The 16,337-nt window shown below is 43.7% G+C and overlaps 1 protein-coding gene across 7 annotated transcripts in view; it reads right to left on the bottom strand.

Moving 5' to 3' along the window:
* camta1a (calmodulin binding transcription activator 1a) overlaps positions 1 to 16,337 on the bottom strand; it is a 307,545-nt gene that overhangs the window by 126,361 nt on the left and 164,847 nt on the right. For all 7 annotated transcript variants that reach the window (XM_030119532.1, XM_030119523.1, XM_030119524.1 and 4 more), the window contains one exon: positions 6,225 to 6,360. In XM_030119532.1, coding sequence (XP_029975392.1) covers positions 6,225 to 6,360 — 136 coding nt within the window. The remainder of the gene's footprint in view (positions 1 to 6,224; positions 6,361 to 16,337) is intronic.

Raw genomic sequence — 16,337 nt, 5'->3', positions numbered from 1 at the left:
GATGCGCTTGCAGCAAACATGACTGTGCATGACGGGTCGCAGACTTTTTCCCAGGCTGGTTACTGCGGTGATGGATCACCCTTCTCATCACCTTGCTCTGTCAGTCTTGATGGGTTTAAAGGACATGACTCAGGTCTGTACAGGCTGTAAGATGTCCATGAGCATGCAACCACCAAAAACACACCATAAAAGTCCAAGTAACATAATTCAGTACGGTCGATATATGCACAGCTTTTTTTTTTTTTTTTCTTTTAAAGTATATGAAAAACCAGTTACGGTCCAATTTCTGTAAGCTCCCATGTGGCCTTGCAGTCCTAAGTTAGTTTCTGGCCGTGTTCCCTCTCCAACAAGCTCACCTTCATGCCTCACACTGGCTCTGCGGCTCACACGGCAATTAGCTCTGGTAAATTAGACTTGTTACACAACATACAGAGTAACACTTTCTTCCAAGTTACTTCCAACAGCTCAGTGAGCAGCCATCAGCCTTTTATGTGTGCATCTGTGACTCACGGTGATCTTGCTTCACTGCTCTCCTTAACTCGTGTTGCCTCAGAGTGTACACTGTGGGGTTTAATGGTTTGACAGCTGTACTGTATCTGGGACTCCGACTGCTTATTAGGACTGATGGACATAAAATACTGAGACCATTACAAGCGCAACACTCATTGTTCATGTCATGCGTTGACTGGGATGTAAAGAAAAGCTCGTTTCTCAGCCACTCAGGGGTTATCTGGTAAATGAATAATCTTCACTGTTTGCGGCTTGCATTGTGTCTCTTTCAGTCTGGCTAACGCTCAGGCACGACAGCGTGGCACCACGGTGTAGCGGCGTAGTACGTGATGCATGCTACTTGACGCCCTCGCACACATCGGACACACCGCGGCGAGTCAACTATTTATAAATATAGAGCGCGGTATGTAACTTATGGAGTGAATCTGGAGTGCCGTCCTGAATTTAAGAGCATTTTGTCCTTTATCATGAGTAATTCCTCACTTGAAAAGCTAATCTTTTACAGCTGGGAATGTTGGTCACAGATGTCTGGATATTTTTATACCTTCACGGTATGTTTCTCCTTCGCTATTGTGACAGATACAAGGCCACAGAAGAACAGGCACTACCACTTGACAAGCGCAGAACCACAGATACAATAACTGCGATGTGTCACAGTTCATTAATTAATTGCGTAATCTTTTTTTCCTGCCTGCCTTTATCACATTGTGTGAGAATCCACATTTTCAACACCTACAAATAGTCTACTGGTGTAATATCGTTGGAGTACTTGTCTTCAGTCTTGTAAAGATTTGTAACGTGAATTTCCACAGTTTGCCAGGTCACAACTAGGATCACATGCACATAAACGGTCTCTCTCTCTCAGCCAAGCTCAGGATTATTTGCAGGTTATTAAGAGTATATGGCCTATGAATTAAATAGTCACGTGACTGACTGTGTGAAAAGGTTAGATACTGGCTATCGAAAAAAAAGGCAGTAACCTTATAGCAATTACATTTTTTTAAAGTTATAATGACTAGAATTTCTATTTTAATATATTACATAACCATTTCAATAGAATATATTGGATTAGTTTGCACAGCACATAAGGACACACACACACTGTGCGAGCACACACTCTTCTGAGGAGGGGCTACAGTTTGCGCTCGCTCTGGAGCTTTCACACAACACTAGCAGCACCCCAGAGTGAGCCGGGCTGTTTTGGTGTTCTTCACAGTGCGAGTGGCTCGTTCACACCTACCCCGATGCATCACTCCGTCCCAAAACTCAGCTGGGTCGACCCAAAAACAGCAGGTGTGAACGTACCCGAAAAACTGTATAGAAGCCATGGGAATTTGGCCTGTACCCAGAGGCCTGCACCACCATCGGGGAGGCTGCTGGTGGTTTGCTATTTGTGAAACTGGTTGGATTGTGCCACCAAGTTGACCTATGTTTTTATGCATACTTAGATCAATACAAAATGAAACGTATAATCTTTGAGAAGGAGTCACTAGTGCAGGAAGATTTCCAGCGCCACAGGAGATCCTTCGTTGCTGAGGCCATAAGGCGCCGTGACTCCTTGCTGTTAATGTTTGCCGTGCTTTTGTTGATTTCTTCCTTTCTGTGCTTATATTAGTCACTGTTAACATTTATTGTATATCCTCTCACACTTGATATTCTATGTTAAAAATGTTCCGTCTTGGATTAACAATAATAATAATAATAATAATAATAATAATAATAATAATAATAATAATAAGAAGAAGAAGAAGAAGAAGAAGAAGAAGAAGAAGAAGAAGAAGAAGAAGAAGAAGAAGAAGAAGTAAAATCTGTCATTCTATAAGTATATCTTGCAGTCTTAAGCCTGGCAATTTTCAAATATGTGACATACTTATCAAGAGAAAAATGCAACATTAATAGTCTGATCCATAATGCATAACAGTATGAGGTCTATTATTCTATGTCTGGAGTGTGTATTCAGTTTTGAAAGTCTAACTTGTAATTTGTTTCATTGCTTTAATGAACCTAGAATCATTAGTGTGGATTTCTATGAATAATTTCTGGTTCTCTATGTAGTTTTTTTGGGGTTAGAAACACAGTGGTGAACCCTCCTACTCTCAACTCGAGTCTACAAAACCCAGCGAAGTTAAGATAGTTATGAACGAACCAGAGAGTGGCATGATATAATTTTGGATGGTCCCTGTTTGATAAAAAATTAAAGCAGAGAACACAATGTATTCCTAAAAGTCTTTGATAAAAGGTTATATTAATATTTATGTAGACAGTGTCTGATATGCAATATTAATCTCGCCAGTCACTTTGAGAAGAACAGGCATGTGGACGTTCTGCCATCCCCGTGTCGTTTTTTAGATCCACTCTGAATCCAGCGTGTCAGAAACACACACGTCTTCATGTCTGTTCACTATTTTTGCTCCTAAATTCATGTTATTGGTACACTTGCCTGTTATATCGGGCCGCTGCATAGAAGTAAAAAGCATGCCGTCCACATTTAAAAGCAGTACTGAAAGAACAATGGCCTGTTTCTAGAGTCTGAATGCCTCTATTTGCCTTACAGTCTTTTTTGTATGCTGGAAGACGTGTGCATAAGATTTCTGAGCCAGCGAGAGAAAATAAAAAAAAGGCAGATGAGGAATTATTTTCATTTGTTATGAACTGTCTCCTATTATAATTTTATTGCCAAAAAGGTTGGGGAAATGTATAAAATGTGAATAAAAATAGCAGCCTTCGTGAATTTTACTCACAATGGAACCGACAATGCATCAGTTGTTAAAAATAAGACTTTTTACCATTTCATAAAAAAGTATTAGTTAATTATGAAGGTGACGGCAACGACACACATCACAGTTGTTTACGATTGTGCTCCGTCTTTTTTTTCCCTCCTCCAAAACAGTTAAAACATCTGGGAAGTGGAAGAGACCAATTGCTCGGATTTAACGGAGAGGAATGTCGCCCTATTCTTGTCCGACGCCAGATTGCAGCAGCTCAACAATCCTGAGTCGTCTTTGCAGGAGTTTGTTCTGCTTTCTGTCGATGAAAGGTGTGAACAGCAGGCAGGCCAGTTCAGCAGCCTGGACTCTCGCACTGCGGAGAAAAGCTGTTGTGCTGTTACCATTGTGCCGATGAAATTTGAAAGACCTTTCCCGTCTTTTGTCCGCACGGGAGCAGATGTTTTTCTACGAACTCTATATACTTTTCAGAATTGATAGTGCTATTTCCTGATGTGTCAACAGCCCACATCAGCGCCGACCCGAGCCCGTATCATCAGAGAAGCTGGCTTTTGAACCCAGCTCTGATTCTACGGCTCGGCTTGGCCCACTCTTTATTATTCCTCAGGACATGATCCCTGTGGTTTCCAAGGAGAATATTTGATCACCATCACCCAGTCGCCACCATTTTATCTCAGTTAATTTTAAATACACTTTGTTTCAGAGAGAAAGTGGCGTATTTTAGACTGAGTTCACATATGACTTCTTCTTTGCATAATATGCTTCTGCATTGGTGGGTTCCACAGGGAACTGTGTTCACACACAATGAATTCTGGAAGTGCCTTTAAGACCAGCCGGTGGTTTCCAGAAGGGAATAACGCCTGCTGTTAATGCAGTGCCGCCTGAGGCTCCCCAGATCACAAGCATCAAATATTGACCTTTGGCCTTGTCCTTCATGCACAAAGATTTCTCCAGATTCATGTTTTTTATTTTTTCATTTTTCTTTATCAAACTGTTTGGATGTTGTCATAGAAGATACTTGATTAGAAAACTTTCTTTTTTTTTTCTTTTTTTTTTTATTATTCTTTGGTACCATTTTATTCCCCAGCCTTCAGATACCACTATCCTCATATTTTAAAAGAAGCAGCTGCAGTCAAATTCAAAAATTAAGTGATTTTCTTTTTTTTTATAAAAGATCACAACATCCAACTTTCAGCATCTGAAGTGTTGTCTTCTAATGTGGGTCTGTGAGAATTGTAAAGTGTTGCATCCAACTTTCATCATTTTATGACATATTCATACATCCTCCCAACCTTTTGGGGGGTCTGGGGTTGTCGTGAATGTTACTCTTTTTTATTTACATTGTGTTTATTTTTACTAATGCATGCTTTAGGGTTGGTTTGGGGGAACTCATAATCACTGCATAAGCCATGTTTCCTGGAAAATAACCAGCTAATACTCCTAGCGTATAATATTCATATGCCCCAAGCTTCTACTTGGAGAGACACTTTGAGGACACAAGGTCATTCACGATGCTGCATTTCTTTACTTACTCGAAGCATAAAAATCCACAAATGTGGAACTTACATAGAGCTCAGCTTACTGACAACCATATAGTTGTGTGTGACCGCCTCAAATGCCTGTCTGTAACAACAGTTCTTCAGACTTACCACTAAAAGACATGGGAAAGAAAAGTCGCAAACTCTATGCAAAAAGTTCAGGAAAGTTTAAGTTCTTCATGAAATCTTATATTGATTAAAACTGAGTTGGTATGCACTATTGTCTTTTCTTTTCCAGACAAGAGTTGCACTGTCAATAGAATGTATATAACAAATGAATTGAGGACGTTATGTCAAAAATAGAGCAACGCTCAGTTCTCTGCCTCTGTGATTATATACAAAGTAAGAGTTCGCACTGGACACTGTGCATGTTCACACATTAATTCACCCACAGTATAATAGAAGCGGGCTGATGAAACTGTCTCTAAAGCCAATGCTGTCAGAATCTGGAAATATATGTAACAGTCCAGAAGGATGGATGTGTGTAGTCCCAACAGGTTATCAGACCACTGCAGGACCAGAGATGACACTGAGCTGGCTTGGCGACGGAGGAGGCCATTTTCTTGGAGTGACAAATATCTGGAGGAGTACAAACAGAGAGCAGAGCCCCTGTTGGGAGAATGCCTGAGCTTTGTCTTTGTCACACTGTGTGACACACACTCACAGCACCACTCCCTGAGGTGTGCAGTTGTGTGTGATACCGTGCACATACACACACATACACACACGCGCACACACACACACACACACACGTGTGCGCGCACACACATTTAAAGAGGAGTCAAAAAATCTCCCACCCTCACATCTCTGGCTCTACTTTATCTCGGCTCCTGGGCTTCTGGCATCTGTGCTTGTGGCAAAATGAGTGAAAGAAATCCAAACTTTAGCACTACTGAAAGCTAACAAAGTAGAGGAGTCTGAGGATGAGTCTTGCTTTGTCTCATTAACGAGGCTGTGCTGATAAATCAGCCTGGGTGCCAACACTGAATTGTCACCTCTGCAGATCTTTCGAGAGCCTAGGTGAGCCAAGGGCAGATACAACTGGGCTTTTTATGGCAGCAGCTGGTATGGGGAGTGACTTGGAGTGAGGTGAGGGAACACTAGCTCCACAGTACTGCTTTGAGCCAGCAAGATTAATGTAGGCTCTCTGGAGCAAAGGCAACATCCAGAGCTTTAATAAGGTACAAACAATCGGTTCCACTCCACTGGCTTCCCAGGGAAAACTATTGTTGTGCTGCATTGTTTCTTGGTGAGGTTCCTTGGAGACACGGGCAGACTGCAGCATGTGACTGTCTCCATTACAGCCAGGGGAGAGCTCACTGTAGACCTCTGTTTGTCTGTGTCAGGATGAAGGCTGGCTCTCACCCACCCCCCTGTGCCCACCGCCTCCACCCTGGCCCCGGATCCCCGTTTACTCCCTCTGAATCCAAACTCTTGTCTGCCCACTCACCTCAACTCCCTGCACTTTCAACTTCATGTGATCCTCCCGTGTGGTCTTCCCGTCTTTCCTCTTCTTCCAGCAGTAGCCATCCTTTCTGTACTTCACCTTCTTCCTGTTGTACAGTATCATCGACCCATTCTGCGGCCTGGATCCGAGGAGACAGGACAGACAGAGGGGAGAGCAAAAGAGAGAAAGATGAGACGAGATGAGAAGAATTTTTTAGGCAAAGCAACGGCGCAGCTCGGGGACTCATTTTAGAGATGTACAAAGAGGTCTGACACGAGTCTGTGCCTGGCAGAAAATGCACCAGTGACTTAGATGACAAGACTTCTTTATGGTGTTTTTCAGCATTGGTATGCATAGTTTGACAATGAACAAAGCACCCTTCAGCATACATTTCTCCCAATGAGAAGTGTGTGTGTGTGCGTGTGCGTGTGCGTGTGTGTGTTATAAGGAGCTAAAGTGACACTCCTTCTCTCACAGCAAATTATATGAAGGCCAATATGTAAGGCAAGCAGAAGGCAAAGGAGGGGTGGGGGGTGTTGAATGTGTGGAGTGGGGGGCTTCCTTCCTTATCTCTCATTCATCCAACTTAAATGAGTTGTGGTGTTGGAAGTCCCTTGGGGGAAGAGAAGATCCTCCCTCACACTCCATTCATAATTCATTCTCCCTCCACCAGACCACAGCCTGTAGGCTCATAATGATATAATGTAACTATTTGATGATAATCTGCCTTTCCACTTCAATTTGTAACACAGGCATTTGGTGCTCTGTGTTAAACATTAAGAGAAAGTGTAGCATGAAACATTTATGACTTTCTCAACAATTAGTGGGCAATCAGACATTGTTTTCGGAGCGTGCATTTGTATTTGTGTGTCTCGTGTAGAGGCTATGCGTCACTGGACATATGTTCATGTTTCTGCATAATGCTCCATGCTCACACACTTACATAATCACTAAGACTGAACAAAGGCAACTTGCACAATGAGATAGATGTTTTAGCCTGTGAGGTTGTCAAATATCAATGATCGCATCTGTCTACGTCGCATGACGCGGTTCAGGATGTCTTCCTTTTTGTCAGTCTGATAAAAATTATTCATAAGAATCACTGGTGCAGGGCATGCTGACCATTTAATAAGCTAATATAAATTATTCATCCTTATTTTCAATAAAATATCAATGCAAATGCAGAGAATTAATCACGGATATTGTCCTAATGTCTACAAGTAGTTGCAGTGTTATTCAGCAACTTTTGAAATGTATGCATCCCCTGAGACATGCTGCTACATTAGATGTAGATATTTGTACAGGATTCATATAGCTTCAAACAGGAAAAAAAAACAAACAAGAAAAACAATTATAGGAGCCAAAAAAGAAAACTAAATCAGCACATATAGGTAAGAACACATTCAAAGGAGAGACGCAAACGGCCCTGTGAAGAACAATAAGCTGATGGATCAGGGAGACTATCATCCAGTTCTGTGAATCTTCATTTCTATGTGCATTGCCAATATGAATCACTTAAAAAATTAGAAGATTGCATTTGATTTTTTTTTTTTTTTTTGATTCAGCTGCCTTTACTTTGATGGAAAAATAAAAAAAAGTTGTGTGTGTGATGTGATAGCCAGGAAATAGAACAAACTAATGTCACTTATTTTTATTGATGAGAATATTAAAAGGGGAGGTATTATGGCTGTTTTCATACTTTATCATGGTAACAGAAACGTCATTTTATTGAGCTCTAAATAAAATACATGATTTCTGTCCTCCCGTGCTGCCTGTTAGAGGGTTAAATTGCTGTTCTGATGACTTGCCCTAACCCTAACCACAGCCTCCACTTATCCAACCACAGACTTTCTGAAGTCTACCCCCAAAATTTATGATTTACACAGTGGGGACTTGGCTTCCTTTCGGGAACAAAAAGCAAGTCAATTCTCCCCAATGTGACAGAGTAAAATGTATTTATGTCCCCACAACATAACAAACACAAGCACACACACACATACACACACTGACACAGACACAGACATACACACACAGCTGCTATGATTTGGAGCACTCCCAAATGAGAGTAGTTTTGCCACAGTGTTTGGTGCCTCACAGTGAATGAGCGGGAAAGCCGCCTGCCCAAGCTGCTGAGGAGGCAGTGTAACTGAGGGGGACTTAACCATCCAGTCAGCTGGTGAGCCTTGTTAGCCTCCTGCTCATTGCTCCCATGCATAGAAGAAAAACTCACGCACACATACACACACACACACACACACACACACACACACACACACACACACACACACACACACACACACACACACACACACACACACTCGGGCACAGACCTGTAAAACTGGAAACACAAAAAGGGAGAAAAGCTCTCATCAAAGCAGAGGGAAATAAAAAAAAAAAAAAGGCGGGTTGATTTGCGTCGTCACATTAACCAAAATAAGAAAACCCAATGGTTGTTTTGCAGTGTTTTCCTGTTTATTGTTACATTTTCTTTTCTACAAGGTTTATTTATAACGCTGCATGCATCATTTTGCAGTGCTGCCTTTGGGGGCCAGGGCGTGTGTTTATCTTGGTATCACTCATCAATCATTTTCCTGGCTGGATCTCAGGGGCCAGTGTAGAGGGAGGAGAGAGGGGAGGTGGGGTCCCTGCAGTCCCCCCTCTGTGGCCCCTGACAGCACCTTCTAATGAGAGACGCCACTCACACACCAACGTGCTCACTCCTCGCTGATCCTTCTTCCTCCTCCCTTTCCTCTCTCCGCAGCCCTCTCTTCTTTCCGTCAGTCAACTCAAGCTGTGCACCAGGGAACGTCTTTGTCTCCTCCCTCGCTCCGACTCCTTTTCCGCTTTCTCTCTCCCTCTTGTTTCATCCTTCTCAGGATCCCCCACCTCCACTCTCCCACACCTCCCTCTCGCCTGCTGTCTTCTCCTTACTCTCTCCCCTCTCTTGTTTGGTGCTTAGCATACTTTGCAGAAAACAACTATTAAACAGACATTTTTATTGGTCAGCTCGAGAAGTAAAAACTCCTCAACTGCTGCACGGGATATACACAAAGTATAAATTGTGCTCTAGTTTACAGCAACTGTAATATCGCCCATCGCGGAGGCGTGATCGTAAACCGCACTTGCAAACTAGGAACTTTGTAGATTGTTGCAATCTCAACATGTCCTCCTGCAGATTAGCATCCCAAATGTCACTTGAAGGGCACTCATCCGATATGCCTACATCAGCACTTGGTATCAATCAAACACCGGGAATGGCCCTCTCTAAAAGTTTGATGCTATTATTTGTTTCAATATCATTCAGGGTTTTGTCCTTCAAAAGATAGAAGGAGTGTGTGCTCCTTAAAATGTAGCTCTGCGTGAGACAAAAAGATGGGCGCGGATGAGATAAGGCAGAAAATCAAATGACACGGGGCTATCTGATCTCCTCCAGAGCACTGGAAATTGGGGTGAGGCTTCGGTGTCAGAGGCTCCACGCCGTATTTATCGGCCCCGGTGCAAAAACTTATTCGCTCAGCTATTTTTTTGAGGGACTGTTAGGTAGATGCTACTTTCAATTCAAGGCACTTTGGACGGAGAGGAGAGAGCCCAGCCGCCCCGTCTGGTGGAGGTCTGAGGCACAGACCAGTCTGAAACGCATGCTTTGGCAGCATAATGTGTCTACTCTCCCTCCTGCTGTCTCCCTCATCTCACACCACTGTATACTTAGGCGTTTCAATTAATCTTATCAGAATTACACATATTTATACATGAGGGGAAAAAGCTAACTGCTCTGTTATCAAAGAAGCGTGACAGGAGGCCCTCTGTCTCAGATGCCTAAATGTGGGAGATTAATATGGAAATGCAGGCCTCTGACAAAGTGCACACAAGCTTCACAGCTGCCTCTCTCTTCTTTGGAGTTTGCAGCGATAATAAGCTTTACCCCCAGGGTGGTGTTAGGCCTTGTCCAGTCCTTTAGGAATCATTCATTTACCCAGGTAATGGCATTCGCTCAATCAGATTTGTTCATTTGAAAAAGTCAGGGGAGGGTGGGGGTTTTATGAGGCTGGTGACGTGTTCAGCATGGGTAACAAAGCCAAAGCCAGGAAGCCCTGGCCTGCAGACAAGGCAGAGCACCGCTCGCTCGCTCGCTCGGCTCAGCTTCCTACAGGGCCATCGGCGCGAACAGAGAAAGGAAGAAAAAGCACAAACGCTCACAGACAGAGAAAGACAAATCTGCGTGAGTGTGAGAGATTCCCCTGTTCTGGCAATAGTCGATGGGGAGAATCCACAGCGCGGGTGAGTCATCGCAGAATGAAAAATATGTATGTAATGCAACATGTCCTCAGTTTCCCACATATGGCACATGAAATATTCTACTACGTTATTCCTCAGCCTGAAACTTAGAAGAGAAATTAATATTAGAATCAGCATTTCAGGTTAAAGAGTTCTGATCAAAAAAAGGGTCACAGACAATGAAATATCACTTTAGTCGTGCTGATGTGGTGGAACTCACTCCGTCTTATTCCCTGTGATGCTCTGGGTTTGATTAATACCATTCACGCTGTTTTTCTCCCCCAGAAAGCTCCGCTGACATTGGGTGAGGAGAGGTGAGGGGAGGAGAGGAGGACAAAGAAACAAGAGGAGACGGAGGACAAAGAGAGGAGAGGAAGAGGAGAGCTGGGTTAGAGAGGCTTTGAAGATCGGAGGGTGAGCTGGTCGGGGCCTGAAGTGGCTCAGGAGGGAGGCGACACCTGCTGTTCTCAATTACCCATCAGAGCCTTCAGCCATCACAGCCTTTACCCCACTGTGTCAACAACTACACTCACACCTACTACTCACCCACACTCCCACACACACACACACTCACACACACACAGACCCGTATTTTGTGTCACCCACACCAATCCTATTAAGTATAAATATGAGGGACAAATATGCCCCTGAGCACTCTCACACTCACACTCCCACACACAAAGTTTCTAGTAACCCTGCTGCGCCATCTCGGGATAACATTAATAACAAGAGGGGTGACAGAACATCAATAGCACACTGATGCTGGTCATTACTGCTTCTGTCAATCACGGGTGAAACATAGATCACACGTGTTAAAACACACATGTGCAGATACATGCTCGCAAAACCGGACCTGTCCAAGCCCGGCAGAGGTATTTCACGTATAATGCAATTACACCGCCAGCGATGGCGCTCTATTAGACGGCACATCATCTCTGAGCGGGATGTGCGAGCAGAAAGGTGCTGGCTCCGCGTCGGGAGCTGCTATCTGGACGCATCACGTGCAATTGATGACTCGCAGATAAGCCGCTCCTTTCAGCCCTGCCAAAGAATGCATCAGGAAGTGGGGCGTTCGCTAAAACTACTTTAAATGTAAATCTGCCACGGCCTCCGGATTGAGATTCATCGTCTGCGCTGCTCCGAAGCCCTCCAACTCCCCCGCTGGTGCGTGTATGTCGAGACGCCGTGGGTCGGGCTCCTTTCAGACTGCCAATGAGCCCGCGGCACCTGGTCACTGTAATGCCCACTCTTCTCGCTACTCTGGCCCTGAGTAGGTTCAGCCGCAACCATGAATGCTTAATGATATCAGATAATTATGGGGAGTGGGGGCAGCATGGTGGGTCAGTCAGCTGGAACGTGTTACGCAAGATCTTTGAAATCTCACCACATCATCGCTCTTTCTCGCCAACACGATAATCATCTTTCATTCCACTCCAGACTGTCTGATAAAGCCGAAGCGCCACTGATATTTTTCCCCACAATTATTAGGGGTAATTAAGAGAGAAAACAACGGCTGACGCGATCAAGTCGGAAGTGAATCATGAAGTGAAGTTTGCCAAACGTGGCATTAGAGCCTGATCTCCAAGGCTGTACAGATGGAGCTCAATGTCTGTTTACCTAGCGTGTTCGACTAAATACAACAATAATGATGAGAGGGGAGCCGGGCCCCTGGAGTTGTAATTCAGGATAGGGAGACAGATCGTGTGCCTCCCCTATTTCTCTCTATCTATACTGCTTGTGATTGCCACAGAACCGAAGCCCTGGCCCACTGCCTTCCAGCACAAAGCAGATGTTCCCCCCGCACTTATCTCAATGAAAAAATCACAGACAATTTACAAAGAATATAAATTACGGTCGTAGCTACACATCAGTGTCTCTGTCCCTATAAGACCTTGTAAAAGAGGATAAGGGTGAATTGGTGTTGGGGGGTGGATGAATTGTTAAAGGGGGGGTGCAACATAAAGCGGATGGAAGCAGCAGGGGAGGAGGGTGGCGTTGCTCTTATCTGGTCCGCAGCAGCCCGGCAGAATGAGAGGGTGGCTGGTGACTGGCGGTGATGTTACGCTGATAGCACTAAGCTGGTTTCATGCACATTTCAGGGAGGCTGCCATCACTGCTCAGACTTAAAGCTCTCAGCGGCTGCCAGTGGATGAGGTTGGGATGTTATTTACAAATAGCCATGTCATACACTGGTTACACTGCTCCATTCTCTGTGTCAACACACACACACACACACACACACACACACATTGAAAGGACTGACGTGCAGCTTTGATGCACAGCTTAGGTGACATAAAATCTGAATTTCAGTGCTTGTAAGGTTTTGGCTATGAAGACATTTCTTATTCATTTCAAATAAATGCAGACTGTCAAAATGTGTGTGTGTGTGTATGTGTGTTTGTGTGCATGTGTGTGTGCATGTGTGTGTGTGTGTGTGTGTGTGTGTGTGTGTGTGTGTGTGTGTGTGTGTGTGTGTGTGTGTGTAACCTGGGGTGAAACGGCGATGACTTCTAACTGCTCAAAAGGCTTCCACATCATATTTGTGGTGAATGCTATTTCCAGTCTTCAGTCAATATGCATATGCTTACTTGGAATGAAGGCGAGCGCGGAGATGATGATTCATACCTCACATCCTCTCTGCTAATCTTCACAAATCATCCATGGTGTGTCTCAGTACGTTGTAAATGACGGTGCCATCAGAATAAGGCTCCCCAACAGCCCGGCTCCTGCTAACAACTCCACGCCGTGTGCATCGTGCGAGCGTAAACTAAAGTCCTGTAGCACCTCCTTATTATGACACTTTGTAACGAGGATGCTTTTGTATTTTCAATAATGCATGGCCAGCAGGGAATTGCATACAGCCTTATTTTATGTCATGGGGTAGAGGTGGTACTTTAGCGGCTTATGTTCTCCCCTGGTATGAAAATACTAATGCAATTAAATCTAAGTTGGACGAGACTGCAGCGCGAAAAGGTCAGATTTTCATTATTAGTAACAACAACCTTGCTTTCTGTTAAAATGAGAAGCAGGATAACTCAGCCGCCAAGTTAATGATGTGGTCGTGGATGTTCGAGGGTCCAATTTGGAGCAAAGGATCAAAGATTTTTATTCCTCTTTAACAATTTCTGAATACGCTGCTCAACAAGTAACATGAACCTCTGTCACCGTCTTTTAATGTGTGAAAGCCAGCATGGAAATAATACATGTGGTTTGGAGAAAGGAAGAAAAGCAAAAGACAGATCAAATGTGGGATTTTAACCTTGAAACCTCAATCCTGTGAGAACGAGCAATGCTTTCATATTAATGTATGAAGTATTATTGTTGTTTGTAAGCTATATGTGTTGTGAAAGTGATTTTACATTCATATTTTTTGCACCGGTCTCCAATACATGGAAATCACAAAGGACCTTGACATCCACCTGAGATAAAGTTGGCCGGATGGCTCTCCGGAGACCTGCAGAGACACATTACCGTCCGAGAGCAGGCTCCCCTCCGCACCATGCCTCACGCGGGGCCAAGTTTATGGATCACCTGGACGTGGCCCTCCTTGTCTCTCCTCCGGAGCAGTCAGTGCCACTGAACTTCCCCTATTGATCCCCCCCAGTGACGGAGCACAGCTAGGGCCAGCTATTGAACCACTTATGATTAATTCACAAATCCTGCCTTGTCCACAAAAAAAAAAAAAAAAAAAAGCTAAAAGAACAAAGCTCAAGCAAGTAAGAACAACTGGAAAGAGAGAAGGATAAAGAGCCTGTGAGGTCAAAAAAACTCAACTTTTTTAAAGTGAGACAAAACTACAGTTAGAAGTGCTGCTTTACAAGCTGACCGAGCTATAAAGCACGTTTCACAGTCCCTTTTGTCACGAAACAAAGTTAGCAGAGTGCTATGGAGAGGGGTGGGGGGTGAAAAGAGGGAGTTATTGTTGCTGTTAATGTTTATTTGCAGGGATAAATCCCTTGAAATGTATCGCCACATTATCAAGAGGAGTCCCAACATATCACAATCGGGGAACTAACGACATTGGTCAACATGACAACGTGACGCAATGACAACACAATGACAGACAAACACACGTAATCCACACTGTGACTGAAAAAAGTAAATATATACTATCAATAAAGAGGATCATCCACTACAGTTAAGAAAAGCTGCATATGGATATTGAGTATGAACTTGCCTAAACACAAAAAAATGATTACACAGAGAGAGTTAATGGAGATGGGGAGATTTTTCAGTTCTGAACATAGCTGCTCCTCTATTGATTTTATAATGTGGGGACGTCTGAGAAAGAGCAAAAGACAGTGTCGATTATGGTTATGGGTAATAGATACCAGATATTGTTGAAAATATGGAGGTTAAAATAAGGCAAAAATAGGAGTGAGCAAAAAAAGTGAAAGAGTGAGGGAGAGAGAGAGAGAGAGAGACCGACAAGACAACTGCAAGAAGGAAAAGAAAAAGCTATTTTTCCTCACCCTTCCATTCCTGGGTCCTATTTTAGTCATGAGGATAGACCGATGAGGGCGAGAGGTTGAAATTGAGCTGTAACTCTATCTGGGTGCTGGAGCGAATCAAAAAGTCTATCCCACCTTTCACCTGGGAATCACAGCTCTCTCTGTGCCCTGTCTGGTCACCATACCAACCAGAGCCAGGCATCATGGGTTTAATTGGAGCCCAGGGCTCAGCAGTGGCTCAGATAGAGAGCGAGTGGGAGAAGGACAGACATCAACCTTGGTCAAGTGATGGTAGCCATGCAGATCAAATCGAATTTCAGGCATTGCTTGCATTGCGGAGCTGATACAGTCTTGAGGTAACGCTAAACATATTGGAGACCGAGCCACCTCCGCAGAAATGCTCGGATTGGATTCCAGCATGAAGTATAGCGCTGGCTTTCTTCTCTGATCCCTGTGTGTGGTTTGGGGATTTTACACGAACACTGACACACTGTGATTCGCCTCCGTAAACACAACCTGTGCCAGGATTTTGAGTATACAGAGCAGTAACAGAGGGGACACTGGTGCGTGTATATGTTCCTGATGCAGGAAAAAAGCAAAACGACAAGTACAAACTGGTGAATACCGAGTCATGTTTCTCAGTAAATACTAGTCAAACACAGAGAGGAGGAGAATTTTCAATCAGTACTATTGATTGCTGAGCATTGTTCACAAGGATGAAACAATGTAAAGATAATTAGGGGGCATTTGTTTGAAGAAGTAAGCGTCTGATTAAAATCTTTGACTCACAGGCTTTAAAGAATGAGGGGATAACTTTTGAATGTATGCATGACTGTAGGAACCATACACGAGCGTCACATCTTTTCTGAAAGAGATAAATCAAATCACTCCGGACTTTAGTTTTCAGAGATTAGAAGTATATAAATATTCCCAATAATCTATTTCCGCAAAAGCAGTAGATGCTCTCTAATCAGTCAGCTCATTGATCTTCAAACTGAGCTTTGACCAGCGTTTACAGCAGCAGGACAGACCAGTGTGTGCGACAATCAGTCCGATCCGACTTTCCACAAAACAGATTAAAGCCGCTCAGCGAGCCAAAAGATCAGACTGTGGTTGTATTGGGAAGCGTCCAGCTGTGAATGCGTGCAACTGTGTCAGTGTGAGGCTGGGCGTTTGGACGAAATAACATATTTTCTATGAGCGCTGCTGCATCCTGGTAAGGAAAAATAAGAACGGAAAAGATGACGAGAAACCAATCTTTCTATGTGACAATTAAAAGTTCTACCTGTGGATGGTGTGGATACTCTGCAGACATTTAAATGTTAATCAGCGACGACAAAAACAGAACCGTAAACAATTCTGTTGCAGCAGAATGGGGGGGACACCTACT

Source organism: Salarias fasciatus, chromosome 20, assembly GCF_902148845.1.
Source record: "Salarias fasciatus chromosome 20, fSalaFa1.1, whole genome shotgun sequence".
NCBI lineage: Eukaryota > Metazoa > Chordata > Actinopteri > Blenniiformes > Blenniidae > Salarias > Salarias fasciatus.
Note: the sequence above shows the minus strand (reverse complement) of the source record. Positions and strands in the feature narration are given on the sequence as shown.